General features: G+C 36.8%; 1 protein-coding gene across 1 annotated transcript; it reads right to left on the reverse strand.

Annotated features, from left to right (window-relative positions):
• Positions 1-741: 741 nt before the first annotated feature.
• LOC129267267 (deleted in malignant brain tumors 1 protein-like) lies at positions 742-17,084 on the reverse strand. Its single transcript, XM_054904993.2, has 7 exons — positions 16,590-17,084; positions 10,006-10,338; positions 8,920-9,237; positions 7,981-8,304; positions 4,592-4,909; positions 3,721-4,047; positions 742-2,956 (listed from the first exon to the last, which is right to left on the reverse strand). The coding sequence occupies exons 1-7, from the start codon at positions 16,660-16,662 to the stop codon at positions 2,382-2,384; spliced, it is 2,268 nt and encodes a 755-aa protein (XP_054760968.2). The 5' UTR covers positions 16,663-17,084; the 3' UTR covers positions 742-2,381.
• Positions 17,085-20,120: the final 3,036 nt, after the last annotated feature.

Below are 20,120 nucleotides of genomic sequence, written 5' to 3' on the forward strand. Positions count from 1 at the left end.
AACCGCAAATTTGGTCTCAAAAGATGCGCAAGTCTTGAAAGTAAAAGGTCGGCGAGCGGTGCGGTCAAAAATGTTTGCGTGGCGGCGAAGCAGCGAATTTTGTCGAGGGGGGAGGGGTCAAATTGACCCCCCCCCCCCCCGTTTCTTAAGGGTCAAGGCTTGATTTTAGGAACTCACGAAGACCGTAGGTATTTCACTAACCAAATGATGCGAGCGCAAAGCGCGAGCTGAAAATTCTGTACATATTGACCCCAAACGGACATTTTAAGGACTATTCTTTAGAAATTAATTACACATCTCACCAAAGTCATCTAATTCGTGTGCCATGCGCAAGCTGATTTTGTTAAAATTACATCTAAACACATGAAGCACTTTTTTTAGTCATTAGATACCATGATTATATACGTATCTCACTAATCAAATATTGCGAGCGCGAAGTGAGCTGAAAAATTTAGGAAATTCATATCTGAAGAGGAGCATTTTAAGGCTTGTTTGTAGGAATTGACTAAGACCATACGTATTTCACTAACCAAATGATGCGAGCGCGAAGCGCGAGCTGAAAGTCTTTGAGATTCAGATCTGAAAAAGGGATATGTTAAGGGATGATTTTAGGAATTCATGAAGAGCAGACATATCTCACCAATCCACTAATGTGAACGAAAGCAAGGAATGGATGGGGCAACCTCAAAAGGGGGCAATCACTTTTAGTAGTCATGAAGCATGAAGCATTTGTCACTACATAAAACAATAATAACTCGAAGTGCGAGGAAATATATTTGGTAAATATTGACTTGAAAGTGGGATGTTTTGTACAACATGATTATATATCTCCTAAAACAGACATTGCGAGCACCAGGAAAGTTGAACACACAGGCCCTGCGCAAATTATGTTTCATAAAGTATAAAGTATATTAGTATAATATATCATATTATAATGTACAATAATCTATTCTTTCCCACTACGTTTCTTTTTCTTCTCCCCCCCCCCCCGTTTTTTTCCTTTGGCAAACGATGGGGGGGGCACGTGCCCCCCCCCCCCCCACGTAGTTACGCCACTGAATGGCTCTTTAAGGTGCGTTCTATACATATTCACAAGAGTTAAAATTTTTAAGCAACTATATTCTGTTCCATCGTATTAAATAGTAAGAGTATAGGATGGTTTATACAAACACACCATAATTGTCTATGTATAGTCCACAGTGCTATTTTGTGTATTTCATAATTACGAATTAAGCAACATTATTCGTATTTCTTGTTGTAGGATAATGTGTGCTCGCATTTCATAAGTTGGGTGTGCAAAAGGGTGCCATGGATTAAATTGTTGCTACATGACAGCACCTAGACCAAATGTATTGAGTAAGATCTCATTTTGAAGCTAGAAGTTTAGGCTGAATATATTATTATAAATAAGATCAATTTCATATCAGGAACAAAAACTATAGCACATTAATTTTGAAGTAACAGGGGTGGCGGAGCCGGTGGATACGGTGAATGATAGAATGTTAATTAAACTTAATCAACATCTTCATATAATATGTAATATGACTGTCAGCCTCATATTTCTAGACAGTTTAATAGCAGGGAACATCTAACTGTTATAAACATTTGACAATCTTGAAAATCTTGTAGTCGGTTAAAGTTGGTGCGAGTGCATTATTTTGGTACAATCTGATCAAATTACATTTCGTCTGAGTGGAATATCATGAGCATCATAAACTCCTGGATACAATAATCATATAACTTAATCTAATGATCGCAATTATATGCATAATAATACACACAAACTACGTACACTCTTAAAGAGGCACGGCAAAAAAGGCAAATTTTTTAACCATCACTAGGCAACAAACCTTTCATACATTACCAAACACAGTCGACAGTATTTTGCCCAACATTTCAAGTGTGTATATTGAACGTATTTCCTACATAAAGTTATCAGTACGGCATTTTCAGGTGTATTTTTGAAGTGGAATAAACTTGAAATTGTATACACAAGAATGGCAAATTTTGAAAAGCTTTTGAATTTTCTCATATTCTCTGATAGAATTTGACTTACTACTAAAAAAATATATATTTTATGTCACCCTTTTTCCATTCCATGTTGAGTTTTTGCATATGCCCCCTATTATGTTATACCGATGTTTTTTTACCTGACTGCTAAGAAAGCATGAATGCCTGTGAGCCAGCAACCAGGGGACCAACGGATTAAGGTCGTCTCCGTAGGACCTGATAATGAGGATAAATGCCTTACCAAAGGGCACTAGCGCATCACTTCTGAATCGAACCCGGGTCACCGGAATCCGAAACCCCCGCTCTACCGACTGAGCTATCGCGCCTCCCCCTAAATGTATAAAGCCAGAAGATACTTAGATAGAGTGTAATCAGCAATTAGCATATATGGGGTCCAACGGTTCCGAGGGCAATGGAATGTCCCTCTCTCGAGTACCAAGCCTGCCAGCCTTTTGCCTGATGCCATTAGAGGGTTTTGAAGATTTATAACTGCAACCAAGACTTTCGTCATCGCAATCCTTCGAAATTGCCATTTCTGTGTAGACCTGGTCTGTAGGGCTAATTCCAGACACCTTTAAGCCCGTGTAGAGGTGTTTTCCGGGGCATATCTTTTCATCAGTTCCTGTTGTAGTCTTGGGCAAGTCGAGTGTTTCATATGATGAATCTTCTTTCGGGAATCCAGTCACATTTGAACAAGGCTGTATACCCTGGACCTTTATCGTCTCCCTCAATCTTCTGATGCGATAGTACCCGAAGAGAACTGCAACAATCAAAATAGCACAAAACACTGCCAGGATCGTCCCAACCAATAAAATAGCCAAATGGGGATTACGACTCTTTCCAACAGGTGGTATCAAGTTCGATGTTCGATCTTGGTGTTCCGAGTAATTTTCTGGATTTCTGGTTGACGCCATTTCGCTAGATGATTTCTGCAACATCAGCGAACCTAAAAATCCATACAAATAGAAATGAAACATGATTCCAGTATCAGACTGTACTACTTAAGTCGATGTGAAATATCTAATTCAACATAACCTAATCATTAAAGATTATCTTCTTTAGCTTTAAAGACTTCAAAGGATGCAATTTGCTCTTGGGACAATCTCGTCCTGATATTTCAAATCAAATCCACTTTTTATTTTTTTATAAATTTTTTTTGATATCCCTTTTCCTGGCATTACGAGTATTGGTTCTGCGATAAGCCGATCATTATTTCCATCGTAGACTATTGTACGATAATTGGTACCATCATTATTTTTAATTATATGTTAATTTTATTGAAACAAGTAACAGACATACAAAAATTTCTCCTTTTTCTTTGAACAGCCCTTAACATTTCTTTTAAAATATTTTCTGATAACCGAAAGAGAAGCGAAAGGTCAGCACCGTTACCCGAATCAACCATCGTAAAATCATGTGACAGGCAAAAAAACAAAATATTCCACGTTGGCACTCTACCACTTCTCCATTAGGTACACCGGCACGCTATAGTGACCATTCATCATTTACTTAGGCCTAAAGAAGGATATAAATCTCAAATGAGATATCACTATCCTATGCGCCTTTACTATTTATACAAAGAATCAAACGATTATGATAGTCTAACTTCATTTACCAAATTGATTTACTCCTTGAAATCATTGATTGCAATGGTAAGGAAAGATATTTAAAATTCGTACATTGATTCTTGATATGAAATGACTTATTAACCTTCAACTTTGCACATGACTCCAACATCCAGATTGTGGGGGCAGTCGACAGCCTCTAGGGACATGAAGGTACAGTTCATCAAGGTGTCCTCCGATCCAAGACACAAGATGTCTTCCAGAAGTACCTTCCCAGTCCCTTCGCCGAATGCAGCGTTATGGAGAACGTCTGAAGCACCTAGGAAACCTAACAGTCGACAGGCCACGTCGGCCTCCTTTAAGTCCCATCCTAGCCCACAAAGTGTACCCCACGATGAGTTATACAGCATTTCTACGCGGCCTTCATTTTGCTCCCTTCCACCTGCAAGGCGAATTTCAATTCGCCCATCGGCTAGTTCAGGTAAAAATAATGCGAATGATAATATGAAAACATTTATGAAGATGATGACAACGGTAACATAATTACGCATGTGCTAGCAAAATTGAAATGATGCTGAACACAAATTATAAAGATGATCAAAACAATGAACATCAAAATATGTTGATAATAGTGATGATAATAAAATTGACAAAGAATAACAGTTGTAATAACATATGACAATACAAAACGCGTACGATAGTGAAAATGATGATGAAAAGAAGAAGAAAGAGAAGAACGAGAAGAAGAAGGAGAAAATGGAGAAGCAGAAGAAGAAGAAATAGAAGAAGAGGAAGAAGGAGAAGGATTAAGGAGAAATAGGAGGAGACAAGGGTGATACTGCAGAAGAAACAGACTATTAGAACATTAAGACAAATGTCTTATTCCGTGACAGTATAGAACTGAATGTAAGAAATGCAAAATTAAGTTTTGAAGAAAAAAAGTGAAAATAGCATAGCCCTTAATTTATTTAACCAAAATGAGGATTTAATATTTCAACTCATGCACACCGTCTCACCTTTGCCACAGACCACCCCTGTATCTTCTGAGTGCCCACAATTATGAATCCCATATCCCCTGTGAGAGCATTCCCCAAGGTTGCCTTCATTCCCGATGCATCCAACATCATCCAAAATAATACTTCCAGAACCTCTTCCAAACTCAGCACTGCTGGCTGCCCGGACGGCTGTTTGAAAGCCCAACATTCGGCATACAACTCTTGCGTCTCTCAAGTTCCAGCCGTCATCGCAAACTGTGCCCCAGGAACCGTCATAGAACACCTCTACACGACCTTCTGAGGCTGATTGTCCATCAATAAGACGGACTTCCAGTTCATCTGGTAATGAGTGTACATATCATAACAATAATACAACTACCACGCATTGTAACAGTGTAAGTCAGAATTACATGTACGACGTAACCGGTGGGGGGGGGGGGAGCTTCCATTGACGAGTGGAAACTATGTGTCTCAACATTTTTTTAAAGGGATCTCTTTTTTAAAGATAGGGCACGTTACGAACGTATCGTAATAAGGGTGTCAACAACACTTAAATATTAAAAAATGTATATACAGTGCGTCTCAAAACTTTTACACTTTTGAAAGGGCTACCAAACAAAAATATGTCACTTAGGGGAGATATATCTATATATATGGAAAGCCAATGAAGTCAACTTTCAGATGACACCAAAAAGTTGGAAAACTATTCATGCTTGAGTGAGCTCTACCCACTGAAACAAAGGGTGTGAAAATTAGGGTGGGCAGGAATTAGCCTTTTGATTTCTGTCAGTTTTTGAGAGGCGAGTCCCTCGGAACTTGCAAACTTAAATTCATTTAAATCAAATTAATTGTCATTCATGATCGATTTAAATTGTTAGAGCAAATTTCATGAATTATCAAATTGAAATTTCACGCATGAGTAAGCGTGAATTGCAATCTTTAGTGCAGCATTTTAACTTTACAATGTGGATCTCAGCAGTGTGTTCATTGGAGTCAGGAGAATAGGGGTAAGATATGACTTCAGTGGGTGAAGTAAGCTGATGGGAAAGTGGTCAACAGAACGTTTAGTCTCCCTCCTTTAGGTCCGTCCCCCCCCCCTCCTGTTGAGATTGAGACTGATTGCTATTATATACACGCATTAAGTCAAGAGTGGACTGTCAACTTGATAATAAATTCTGAAAATTAGGTCATCAACTTTCACTTATCAATCATTCAATCAACAATTTGTTAGTAAATCAACTCAATCAATGAGATCAATCAAATATTCACCTTTTTCAATAATTTATCAATCAAACATTCAGATTTTTCAATAAATTATTTCATAAATCACCATAATTAGTCAAGTTCTTAATAATCATTCAATGGAAAAGAAAGACCCATCAACCATAAGTCACGAGGCATTTAAGTTTTTAATACCATCCAGGGGAAAGAAAGGGGTGGAGGTTGGGGTGAGTACATGACATGTAATTTGTAAGAGAACACAAGAAGAATGCCCCTTTAACCCAGTCTCACAAGCACACTCGCTAAGATCCACACAATAAACTAGAAATGCTACACTAAAATTACAACTCCTGTTTACTCATGTATTACATTTCAATTTTGTTACTCATGAAATTTGCGTCAGAAACCAAAACTGATCTCAATTTCATCAGTAATTTAGCATAACACCATACCCTTAACTTTGCAAGTTCCAAAGGACTCACCTCTAAAAAAACATGGAAGGCTAATTCATGCTCCCCTAGCAAAGGCTAGTCTCCCAGGAGGGGTGAAAGGGGTAGGGAGAGAGGGAGGGGGGGGGGGGGGGTTAAGTGATCTGTTGACCCTTATCCCATCAACCTACTTCCCCACCTAAGTCCTATCCCTTCCATGATCGCATTGCCGAGATCCACGTGAAAAAGTTAAAAATTGTATTTCATGTTCTCTAATGCATTAATTTCAATTTAATTATTCTTGAAATTTGCTCTAGAAACCTAAATTGATAAATTCTTGATCATTGATTTATCAGAACACCCTCAACTTTGCAAGTTCCACTGGGACTCGCATCTCAAAAAACTGAAAGAAATTGAAAGGCAAATTCCTGCCCAGCCTAATTTCCATACCCTTTGTTTAAGTGGGTAGTGCTCACTCAAGCATGAATAGTTTTTGCCAACTTTTTGGTGTCATCTGAAAATTGACTTTATTGGCTTTCCATATACATAGGTATTTTTCCCCATAGTTTCATATTTTTTGTTTGGTAGCCATTTCAAAAGTGTATAGTTTTTTTTAGACGCACTGTATTTCGCTGGGAAAACTACGTGTTTACGATCCAATTTTCGAAGGTGTAAAAAGACTTAAATACTTTATAAAATATGTATTTTTGCCCCAACACTACATGTTTAGGGGCCGATTGCGGCGAGGTATGTGGAGGTGGTACAAACCAAATGAAAGTAAAGGTAAATCTGACGTCCTGAATCACGTCCGTTACATTACAATAAAGATTATCGTTGTGCATCTTTAGGGGGTCATTCCAGGGAGTATCTGTCAAGAGTACCGTTTTGTTTCCAATATTTGTTAAGGGTAGGGCTTCACAAATCAATAACTTCTTAAGGGTGCATTTTCATAACATGGAAAATATTTGTTTTGCATGTTTAGGGTGCTCGAAACCCCATGGTCACGCGTGGTATCCACTCGTCAATGGAAGTGGCCCCCGGGGACGTAACTTTATCATGTTGGAACGGTTTAAAACGCCCGAGTCATAGCTGAAGACTACTGGGCTGTTTCAAATGTAACGAATGTGTGTATAATAATTATAATGATTCTAATGCCTGAGCAAAATTATGTGCATTAATGTTTATATGATAGCGATGTAGATTCTTTTTTTTATTATTAACCATATTTATTTCATAACCATGAGCTGTAAAAAAAAATCAGTACGCTCAGTATCATCTGCAGTTTTTATTCTTGGTTAGATCTCTATAGTAGGCCCATGGTTCAAATGAATGGCTCATGTCAGATTTCGGTCACTCATACGATAAGCAGATATTACATATCGCCATTCTAAAGTAAGTTCTAGACCCTTTCTTGCTACTGATGGTAAAACTTTAAAGTTGGCAGCAACGTAGGAAAGTAATTCGTTAACCTGAAAAAGATCTTATCTTGTTTTATGAGGGAAGTATGACATCGATTGCTGCAACCAAAACTCCAACCGAAGATCTACAGTGACTTAATTAATGAAAAAAACGATAGGCATACGTTTAACCATGTCTACAGTCATGTAAGTCTTTAGGACTTCTGCATTAACATGATTAAACTGAAGTTTTGTCATAGCTTTTTTTCTTTATTCTCCCTAAAAACAATATCACAGCGAGGATCACCTGCCATTTTACAAGTAGGCTACACAAAGGTTTAGGTCTACCAATAGTTTAGCTCACCATTAACATCATTACCGCAGACCACCCCTGCATCTTCTGAGTGTCCACAATTATGAATCCCATATCCATTGTGAGAGCAGTCTGCAAGGTTGCGTTCATTCCCGATGCAGTTAACATCATCCAAAAGAATACCTCCAGACCCTTCTCCGAACTCAGCTCCGTAGGCTGCTCGAGTGGCCATTTGGAAGCCCAACATTCGGCATACAACTTTGGCGTCATTCGAGCTCCAGTTATCATCGCAAACTGTTCCCCAAGAACCGTCATAGAACACCTCTACGCGACCTTCTAAGGCTGATTGCCCACCGACAAGACGAACCTGTAGAACTTTGGGGTTATAAAATACAAATATATATAAATTAGTGTAGGTCTTCACACGATTATAACGATATAATACTTGTCTAACACGGAGTGCAATAAAACTCATCATGTAGGAGCAGCTTAATATAGTTCGTCGAAGGGGGGGGGGGTAGGCAAAAAGAGCACCTACAGGCCTATATCAAAGATGGAATTTTTGTAGTGTTATAAGAATATAGAAGAATAAGTATAAATCGAACGGATACATAGAAAGCAATAAGCAACTGTTTTAGGAAGGCATTTCAGCACCCCAAATCGACAAGTTAACCAATTAAATCAATTTTGGCACGAAAATCACACTAGATAACTTGTTATCCACACAGGGCCTGGGGACGTTCGAGAGGGGCTGCTGGTCTTGAAGCTGAAAAAATGAGGTTTTCACTCCAAAATGAAGGTGATTTTGGTCTGAAAAATAGACAAGTGAAATATGGTGTAGGCCTATAACACACGCAACAACCCCAACAAATGGGGGGTATTTCGATCAGCTCCCCGCTTCCCAAGGCCAGGACTAACATCTTCTGCCAGGGTCACCTGCATGCCATCACACAAGGATTGGCCTATCCTGCAATATTTCGATCAACTCACCATTTAAACTGCAGACCACTCCTGCGTCGTCTGAGTGTCCACAATTATGAATGCCATACCCACTGTGATAGCATTCCGCAAGGTTACGTTCATTCCCGACGCATCTAACATCATCCAAAAGAATGCTTCCAGAACCTTCTCCAAACTCGGCGTTGGTGGTGATCCTAACGGCTGTTTGAAAGCCCAACATTCGGCATACAACTCTGGCGTCACTGAAGCTCCAGTCGTCATCGCAGACTGTTCCCCAGGAACCGTTGTAGAACACCTCTACGCGACCCTCTAAGGCAGAATCCCCGCCAACTAGCCGTACTTGCAGATCTTGATCGATTTTCGATGGAAGACGAGATAGAGAGAGAGAGAGAGAGAGCGAGAGCGAGAGGGGGGGGGGGAGGAAGAGGAGGAGGGGGTAGGGGTGGGATAAATTGAAGAAAAGAAGTGCGAAACGGAACATTTTAATCTTCCAACAAAGAATAATTTCTTTGTACACAGGACTGCTGTATGCATTAACAAAAATCAATTTACAGAATATCACTAAACCATGTATTTTTTATCAGATGCAAATTTCGGTATGTTTTATATATCACTTAATTTAGCAGGGGTGTTTAGTTAATAGAATATAGGCCTACTTGTAATGTATATCGTCAAATAAGATACCTTTGTTAGCACGCATCGGGTTTTCCCCCCTCTTCATCTTAAAATCTTGACGGGTTGAACAAACATGTTTAACAAATCGATTTAAGTTTTTGATCCGTATATAGGGCCTTTAAAAAGAAACCTGAAAATATATATCAAAATATCAAAATACGAAATACACTCTAAAAAAAGAGGGAAAAAAGAAGATTTTGCAGAAATCATGTGAATGTAAATTCATAATACAGGAATTTTTCTGCAGTTTAAAAGAACAGGTCTGTTAAAAAAATGCAAAAAGGGTGCTTTATTTAAGGATTTTTTGAAAGATTCCATACACCAAAAACCAATTTTCTGTAAGATTACGCAATCTGGTAAAATTGCAGGTGTTCTCGAGACTCTGCTGCAGGAACTTCTTTTATTTTAAGGATAAATTTAATAAATAACAGTTTAGCTAACCTTTTGGTATGCATTCTACGCCGGCGTCCTCGCTATGCTGACAATCATGAACTTCAAATCCATTATGACTGCAATCTTCTAGATCCATTTCTTGTCCACTGCAGTCTACATTATCCAGAAAGATGGGACCGGATCCAGTGCCATATGCTGCATACCCAGTGGCCGCTGATGCGTTCCGAAAGCCAAGTTTTCGGCAGACTACCATGGCATCTTGGATATCCCAGCCATCGTCACAGATACTACCCCAGAGCCCATCATGATGGACCTCTACTCGCCCTCGTCTTTCGTCTCCTCCTCCAATGAAACGAACTTCAATTCCAGAGACGCGCCATGCTTTATAAATTGAATTTTGACCATTATCAATAAAAAATTAGCCATTCTACAAACATGATAGTTACAAGATTTAGAATATATAAACACACACACACACGCAAACACACGCACACACACTATACAGTGCGTATCAAAAAAAAAGTTCACACTTTAAAAAAGCCCTGGAAAAAATGATTAAAAAATACAACATGTGGTTAATTTTTTCAGATATAATCTTGGGTTTGGGTCTCATCTATCTAATGAAAGTAAAAGTTTTGGCAGCATGTTACACTTGAGTGAACACTGTCCATTTTTGTAAAGCTCGCAGAAATCTGTTTGCGCAGAAATGCTCGTTTCACGCTGTGTATAATGGCGAAATCAAACCTAGCCTGCGAATCATTTCTCATCCATTTCCCTTGCACTTTTAGTCAGTTGAATTAAAACAGATACATTCAAGCATTTTGTAACAATTTTGCCCTCTAAATTAAAAATGTCAACACTTAGTAAGCACAACGTTTACCCTTTTTTGTGCCAGCTGGATCTGAGGACAAAACTGAATCTGAACGAAAGTTTATATCAGACATCTCCAGCATTTTTTCACTAAGTTTGTATTATTTAAAGTGGGCTTACATTTCATTTTTCATTTAATACTTGTTTCTCCACACTTTTTCCCAATCTTGACAATGATTAACAAAATGAGAATGAAGCCTAAGCCATTTCATGTAAATCACAACTCAGTGTAAAGCAAATATCGTCACGACGGCCTCGGTGTGTGGGGGAGTGGGGTGGGGCGCAATGTACTCTTCGAAGTGTTTGGGGCAAGGAAACAACTTAGAACAGGTACAATATATCATCAAATTAATTTTACTAGCTAAATTCCACGTGTTCTTCATAAGTAAGGTCTACTTTTATTCGCATAACTATTTGAAAGTCCTGCGAAAATCATTTTTCACTAACTTTTCAAAAGTAAGTGGTGCTTACTCAAGCGGAAATATTTGTTCACAGGTATATCGTCATTTGCTTAAATGTATCTGTACCAATGTTAAAATGTGGAAAAATCTTCAGGATATTTTACAAATATATAGCTTTACAGGATTTTTTTCTAAGTGTAAACTTTTTTTGATACGCACTGTATATATATATATATATCGCCCCCCCCCCCCTTGAAAGGTACAAACAATTTAAAGAATTAAGGGAGATATGCCATGCATTAGCAAATGTGGACGTATTTTTTATTATTTTAATTATTCTTATTTTATTTATTTTTACCTTGGACAAAACGACTTCATGTCAGGGGCAGATCCAGGATTTTCCAAATCGGGGCATTTTTTCCTGTTACATTTGGAAATCCTGGATCCGACATTGATTTGCATGATTCATTATGGGATATTCACCCCATGTCTCCATATATATATATATATACATTGTTAATTTCTATTTGTATTTGATAAATTTTAATCAGTTTTTTTTAGGGGACTCACACGAACAAGCGAAGCTTTCCAGTGAGTTCCCTTTTTTCATTTCTGTTATTCATATATTGATTTCATACTTGCTTTGTCAATTTGTTTGAAATGAAGAAAAAATAAATTCAATCAATCAATACATTGATAGTGTACGTCACTTTCACTTTTTTACATAGAACCTTTAATTTTCATGAATGTTTTCATACTTTAGATACGGAAATGATTATTTCCTGTTTGATTTTCCTGTGCTTGACTCTTTCTAAAGTCAAGTGTCATCTAAACAAAGTTCACAAATTGATTGTAAATTGAAGAGAAAGGGATTTAAAAAACCTGTTTGAACCGGAGTTGAAGACGAAGATTTAACTATTATATAAAGTTTTAACTTCCTTCAAAGGGAAATCTGAACTTAGTTTTTAATGACTTTTGTAAAAATTTACATAAATTATGGGGAAATGAAACTAAATAATAATATTACGGGGTGTATAATAAAAATACACATTAAATATATAACGTAAGTTTACAACTGGTTGTTATATTTCGTGCTCATTATTCTATGTTATTTTATTTTTTGTTTTGGTCACTCAAGTTGCGGATTGGGCCTAACCCCAACAATGCAATAACGTTCCTTTTAAAAAAATTAGAAATCCATATGGGTGATATTCCGATAATTAAACCTAGGTTAAACCTTGGTCTAAACTATAATCTCGATTTCTTTGGCTCATTACGCCACTGGGCTCAATTATATTTTGAAACTAAATGAAGTTTACTCTCGGAATCCTAAGACATCTGAATTACGCGTGAGAACCAGATAGTTCTAAAAAACCGCTGCAAACGATCATGCACACTTCAATTAAAGCAGTGAACGTCTATCAATTTTAAGGGGGGGGGGTGGGCAAAAGTGAAAAAAATAAATGATGTCAAAAGTTTTCTTTGTGCAATTACAATTCATAATCTTGCGCGCCGAAAGTTACCGTGTTTTTTTTTTTTTTAGGTAGAATTGTTATCCCATCTTTAGTGGTTGAACATATATTTACATCTTACATTATGATCTTTTTTAAATAGACAAAATTATTGGGGGCATATTTTCATTGTCCCCCTCTCCCACAACATCGACGCACCAGCTTTACAGGAGCACTCAGCCGGCCTTATATTAACATTATTGATACGAGTTGAATGAACTGTGTAAAATCAAACAAGCAAAACACATTTCGATGATAAGATCGTGGAGTTATCAATTTCATTTAATGAGAACTCGTTGATTCTTTTTTCAGTTATTATTTCTTACAGCTTTTATCGCACATTTTACGGATGATTTTAGATCAGATTTTGTGACAAACCGCAAAGCGGATACAACATAATATTTTAGACATGTATACTGCATTTCAAATTAATTGTTTGATGAGTGATGTCGAAATCGCTGCTAATCTTTAAGATTACAATAAAACCAAATTGCATGAAAGTATAGCAAATCGTATTGATCGATAAGATGACATTCTGATAATGACCTCATTGCAAGTTAGATATAATATGTTTTATATGGTATTTGATGGAAATTTTGAAGTTGAAAATTTAGGATTTGGTATGCCTTTACGTTCAAAACACTCTCGGGACCTGTCGTAAGCCTATCTGAACTCTGGTGAAGATCCAGTATTAATATTAGGAGACTAAATTGTTTAAGAGAATTCAAGCAAGCTCTGAAATAATTAGCAATGATTTAATATCAGCCTTACCTTCCAGTTGGCAAAACTTGGCACCAGTATCCTACTCATTTACCTCTAAATATCATTGCGACCTAATTGTACATTTCTCGCTGTAATGATTTATTATAATTTGTATAGCGATATGAAAACTTGCTTATCTAGCCATTTAAAAACTTACTTATCTAGTGACTGCATAGAAGATTATATATATATATATATATATATATTCTTATTTATACAAAAAAATAAAAATGGAATCAGCCCATTTCATGTTTAACAATAAATATATTATTGTAAAGAACGGGAATAGATCCCGACAAAATCAATATTATGTCTATATAAAATTGCAAGGTACAAGCCACATAATATAAAGCACGTATATATCGTGTATAACTACATCAATATGAGAGCATGAATAAAGATATTATTTGAATTATCATATTTTTTGATTAACCTTAACTGACTGCTCAAGATGCGTAAAGGTTTATTCAGTGGTCAGCATTTTTAATCCATGTGTATAGTTGTAAAGCAATATTCAGTAATCGTTTGTAATTGATTTTGTAAGGATTTTTCTTTTGAAAATGCAATTAAGCCCTGAGAAATAACGGTGTTTACAATTGTCGGGTTTAAAAAAGTAGTGACAATTAGAATTGTTTTGGCTGTAAAGATTTATTTCATGACTGTAACTGTTTTTAAATTACGATTTGATTTTACTCTCTGACAAGCTCCCTCCTGAATCGTTGAGCTTACTCAATAAAGTTTGCTTCATGTTCGACTACAAATAACATTTTTTCTTTATTATCTATATCTTGTGCATTCGTATATTAAGAATGCTTGAATAATTTTTTTTTTGTAAAAGCAAATTCGAAAATAGCACACAGAACGAAGTCGAACGATCTGAAAACGCGTATTGGGTCTCACTTGAAACCGTTCTCTGTTCAATTATTAATATTTTAGTAGCATTGCATCGCAGTTCAATAAGTCTAAATCCAGACGAATCACACGTTATATGACTTTATGGAATGCTAATTATCCCGAATCGTCTATTATCATAAGGTGGGTAAGGAATTACATTAAATGAATCTGAATTTCAAAGCTGTAAACTTTCAAATATCATGCATGGAGCCTACAGGCCCAACTTTAAGATTTGTTTAATCTCGGTCAGTTTATGTATAACTATAACAACAACAACCTCCCAAATGTATTCAATTCAATGTTTCCAAAAAATCAATCCATTCACAACTATCCAACAAGGCGATTGGGTGAATTTCATTTACCACTTTTAAGAACTTTGCGGGCTCAGAACACATTTATATACGATAGACCGAAGTTATGGAACTCACTTCATAATGATATAACAAATGCAAAATCTTTGAACTCTTTTAAGACTAAATTCAAATTATCTCTATTAAAACCTTATAATATACTCCCAAATTAATTTTAATTCATCATTTCTGTCAAGTCATCATCATTATTATGTCAAGTCATCATCATTATTACTTTAAACTAAAATTAAAACATAAAATTATTATCCTTTTTTTATTAAAAAAATCTGACACAAGTCCTTCTCAGATGTGCTCATTATTGTGTCTATCCTCTCCTCTATTTTCTCCTCTCCAGTCCGCTTATCCGCCTTCCTACCGGTTATTTGTTTAACGGCATCAATCACATTTTTCGTGCATTATATTCTTTCCAGGTTATTTTATATATTTTTTCTCCTCTTATACACATCATTGAATCCAGTTTGCTTGAGTCCACGACGGCATGTGTTCTATCTACGTACAGCAGCACCCATCCATCTTCTCAGGGCATTCTCCCCCTTTTTCCCTTTTTTTTTTTCTTCTCAAGTTTTTCTGGGGGGGGGGGTGGGAAGGGTAGATATTTTTAGGACGGGTTGTTTTGTCCTTCACCAAACTGTATATTTTTTATTACTTTGTATTTATTTTGTGAGTATTTCCCTCTCATTTATTCATTCTTTTTTCATTTGATTATCTGTATTTATACTTTGTTATTTTGTTATTTGTTGTGTTATCTATTTCTTGAGGGGCCCACATTGTACAAGCATTGCTTTTTAGTGGGTCCCTCCATTTCCATCTAAATTTAATTTCTATTGAAAAATAGTATATATATTTAAAACCTACAATGTGTTGCCCAAATCGTCTAAGTGTTTTTTTTTTTTCACTACATATGTATAATTAATTTTGTTTGCAACGGATACAAATATTTATGTTTTATATATGGTATACAATTTGTTTTTGTTTGATGGAAGTGAAATAAATGAATTTGAATTGAAAAAAATAATCACCACGAGTTTTGGCCTCAATTTTCTGGTATTTTCAACTTTGTGTCACAAAGTTAAGTGTCACATGAAATTACCAAGGTTTGGGTGATCTAGATTATCGAAACCTCAGGGGAGCATTTCATCAACATTTTTGTCCGACAAGTTGGCAACTTTCCTTGATTCTTATTGGCTGGAAATCACTGTAACTATGGTAATTGTCGGATAAAAATAGCTGTCATGAAACGCTTTCCAGAGCAACTCTTTGTAAGACGGGGACATGGAATGTAAATTTAGTAATTACCATAGCTATTAAAACGAAATCAGAGCAATCATGGCAATTAGCATGATCATGAACTTAACATTATCTTGCCACTCAATTAAAAGTATATCTTGACCAACATGTTTTTTCCAATAATGACCATACAATTACCTGAGAAGAAAAATGACACAATTTAGAAAATGAAATGAATGTCAGTATATATTGATACTGCAAGCAAGAGAAATATAAAACTAAAAGCATAGTATTGCATTTTCAAAAAGTCGGAAATTCTTGTGCACCCTAAAGAAAGGTTTGCCCAATATTGGGTAACATGGGAACATGCATGTTGGTTGGGTAAAAGATACATATTAAATATTTTCTAAATTATACGCAATGTTGAGTTGAAATGGCTTAATATGGGGTAAAACAAAATTCCCTGCAAACATGCATATTCCCTTTTTACCCAATATTGGGTATAATTTTACTCGGTGTTTTTAGAGTGTGAATAACTTACGAGAATTAAATCACATGATTTAGAGTTCTAAAAAAGAATTTGGAAAAGAACTCACCAATTTCACTGAGACCCAAAAATAGCAATGTGATCAATAACGCGGTCTCCATCACAATTATCTTTAAATACATCTAATATATCATACCGATTGACAATAAAGACTTTGTTTCTTCTTTTTATGAAATGAAGCAAATCGCAGTTGACTTCTCTCGTCGGGGTAACCAAATGCGTGTAAACACTGTACAAAGCGAAATGAGATTTTACGTGCCGTTTTATTTCCTTATTTGTTGAGGATGCGTTTATTCCCGCTACAACTCAGAGGGGATTTTATGAAACAGTTCGTAAAATGCGCCCGACCTTATACGAATTATCAAAATGCGAAGTAACGAAGTGCACTTCAGGGCCCCGTCTCATAAAGCGATATGATTGATCCGATCGAGCTTAACAATGGAAATCCTTCGATGTCTCGATGACATAATTTTTCATGTTACAGTAAATTTTGCACGATGTGTCTCAGAAAACGTACAATACTCCTGTGAATATTCAATACAATGGCGCATATATAAATAGGGTTACACTTCGTATTTCCGAAGGTTCGTAATTCCGAAACACGTAAATTGCCTATACCTCGATGTTCGTTAATCCGAAAACGTAAAAGGGTTCGTTAATCCGAACATTTGTGGCGTTATTCCGAAGGTTCGTTAATCCAAAAACGAAATAAGGTTCGTTGTTCCGAAGGTTCGTTAATCCGAAAAACGAAATAAGGTTCGTTGTTCCGAAGGTTCGTTAGTCCGAAAAACGAATTAAGGTTCGTTAATCATTAGGTTTTAAAACTAACGAACCTTCGGAATTACGAACCTCATTTCGTTTTCGGATTAACGAACCTTCGGAATTACGAACCTCATTTCGTTTTCGGACTAACGAACCTTCGGAATTACGAACCTCATTTCGTTTTCGGATTAACGAACCTTCGGAATTACGAGCCTTCGGAATTACGAACATTCGGAAATACGAACCTTCGGAATAACCGAACCTCCGGAATAACGAAGCTTCGGAATTACGAATGTATGCGGAAATATTGAGGAAACAGTTCTAACCACCACCACCACCAAAAAAGTTTGGTTGCTTCGTTTCCATAGTCATGAAAGTTGTGATTGACTGGATGAATTCAAACTCTTCGTAAGACAGGGTATTCGAAGTTTGAAAGTTGTTTTAACATCATGTCTCATAATTCACGTTGTAATTTGACAAATAATATAAATTGCAATAAAACTCATGAACTCGTTTTATTGTTATTTATGTTAATCATAGTCACTCCACCTCAAAATAAAATTAAGTGTGCTTCTCTTTGTTTACAAAGGACATTGTAAAATTTCTTGTAGAAAATATTATGACGATTGATTTCCATAGAGTTAAGGTTAATTGGATAAGTCGTAAAAAGGACCTTGATGTTCTCATCTCTTTCCACCTGATTCATTGCAATGAATCAATCAATCACAATGGTGAAACCGGCTCCAGACCGAGAAACCGGCTCGTATTCTGAAGTTTGGTTTGATTTAAACTCTGGTCTAAAGTAATGGTTTAAATATGGAAATCCAACAGTGGCATAAATCCCTAAATGTAGAATTTCAACGTCTCAGCTCATTTTTTATTCAAATCATTCTTAACTGTTTTGGAAGGATGCATAAGATATGGCTCAGTTCACTATTAACGAGTTAAGGAAGAGCACAGTAAACACAGCACAGAGTTATACCATGTTCTTATTTAACCCTAACACTCCGGGGGAGGGGTATAATGCCCCACCCGTCGAAATTGTATCGGTACTTACCTAGCGCCTCAATATTTACATACAAAATATAAAGACTTTTTTGTTAAAAAGATCCTTCCCGCACATTTTGATACCAATTTTATGGAGATTGGACCTACCGTGCTGGTGTCAGATTACTCTTACCGAACACATGTCACTGAAATTTCGCATTTCTATATGACTGTGTATACGTAAATACTTTCTGGTAAGTATTATGGCTTTAAATCTGTAAATATTTACCAAAAATATATACACACTCTCTCACTACACCCACATATATGCATCTGAAAACGATTGACAAAAAACAGAGAAATACATTAGAAAAATGATAATATACATAAAACAAATCTACCACAACCTATTTTTTTTCTCTAAGAATTGATGAGGGAGCTATGAAAGACATTTGTACCAATATTGCTATCCCAGAGGCTTTATTTAGTAAGAAATACCGAAACCTATGATTTGTAGCATAAATTAGCACAAATTCATTACTTAAAAAAAATACAAGGACTTTCGTAAAGTTAGCATACTACTTTGTAGATTACGTAATTCTTGACCCTTGTGCATTTCGAGGCAATCGGGCGACCCATGGCCGAGATATCAGGGAGGGGGCATAATAGCCCCTCCCAGACAAGCTTTGATTAAGGTAAATCCTGACTTCAGAATACGGGCCTATAACTTTATTACCATCAGGATTACCATGACCATAGATCGATCGGGAGGTGGTTTTCTTCATGTGACAGTGACATAAAGTGATAAGACTTCAGTCACAATTTGATCGATTCACAACACGTTGCGCCATCCATCGGTTGCAGCGGACTGGCCGAAATTCGCAATGCCTCACGGGAAAAAATTGCATCTGTATTGTACATGCTAGTCCTAATGTGCATGCATTCAAGCGATTTATATTCAGCGCTGGTCAACACGGCTTACATATGCTGTTTACTAGGGTCCAGGAGGTGGGAGAGAAATTTGCCCTAACATTTCTTTGCAAAATTTAGGGCATTTTGGGGGTGAATTCTTTCCATATGGTTTTCATTTTTAAAGCACAAACAGTCACACTACAGTACACTATTGTGCGCTGCCCGGGGGGGGGGGGGCAGTTCCATTCACGAGTGGATATCATGCGCGACCATGGGGTCTCGAAAAGCACCCTAAACACGTAATTTCCATATTCTGCAAATGCACCCCTTAACAAGTATTGGCGTGTGAAACCCTACCCTTAACAAGTATTGGAAACAAAACGATACTCTTGGCAAATATTCCCTGAAATGAACCCCTAAACAAGTACAGGAATGTTTTATTGTTACGGGTCCTTCGGTCGTCGGCTTTACCTTATTTGGTTTAGTACGACCCCATCTTCTACACCTCGCGCAAATTGGACTCTAAACACGAAGTGTTGGGGCAAAAAGGACATCCTTTATAAAACATTTTAATTTTGTTTAATCATCCCTGCAAATTCGACCCTAAACACGTAATTGTCCTAGCGAAATAGATACCCTTTTTTCATTATTTTTACGTTTTTGACACCCTTATCACGTTACGTACGTAACGTGCCCTATCGTGAAAAAGACATCCTTTTTACGTGTTTTTTGGTCGCGCATGGTATCCACTCGTCAATGTAAGTGCCCCCCCCCCCCGGGCTCTCGATGCGGACCCCGAAATTCGAAATTGGGCCTGTTCGGTCTAACCAATAGATGGCGCAATGTCTTGTGAATCCATCATGTTTTGCATTGTGTAGGCCTATGCAATTTGTCTACCTTTATACCATCTTTAAAGTAT

This window comes from Lytechinus pictus, chromosome 8, assembly GCF_037042905.1.
Source record: "Lytechinus pictus isolate F3 Inbred chromosome 8, Lp3.0, whole genome shotgun sequence".
Lineage (NCBI taxonomy): Eukaryota > Metazoa > Echinodermata > Echinoidea > Temnopleuroida > Toxopneustidae > Lytechinus > Lytechinus pictus.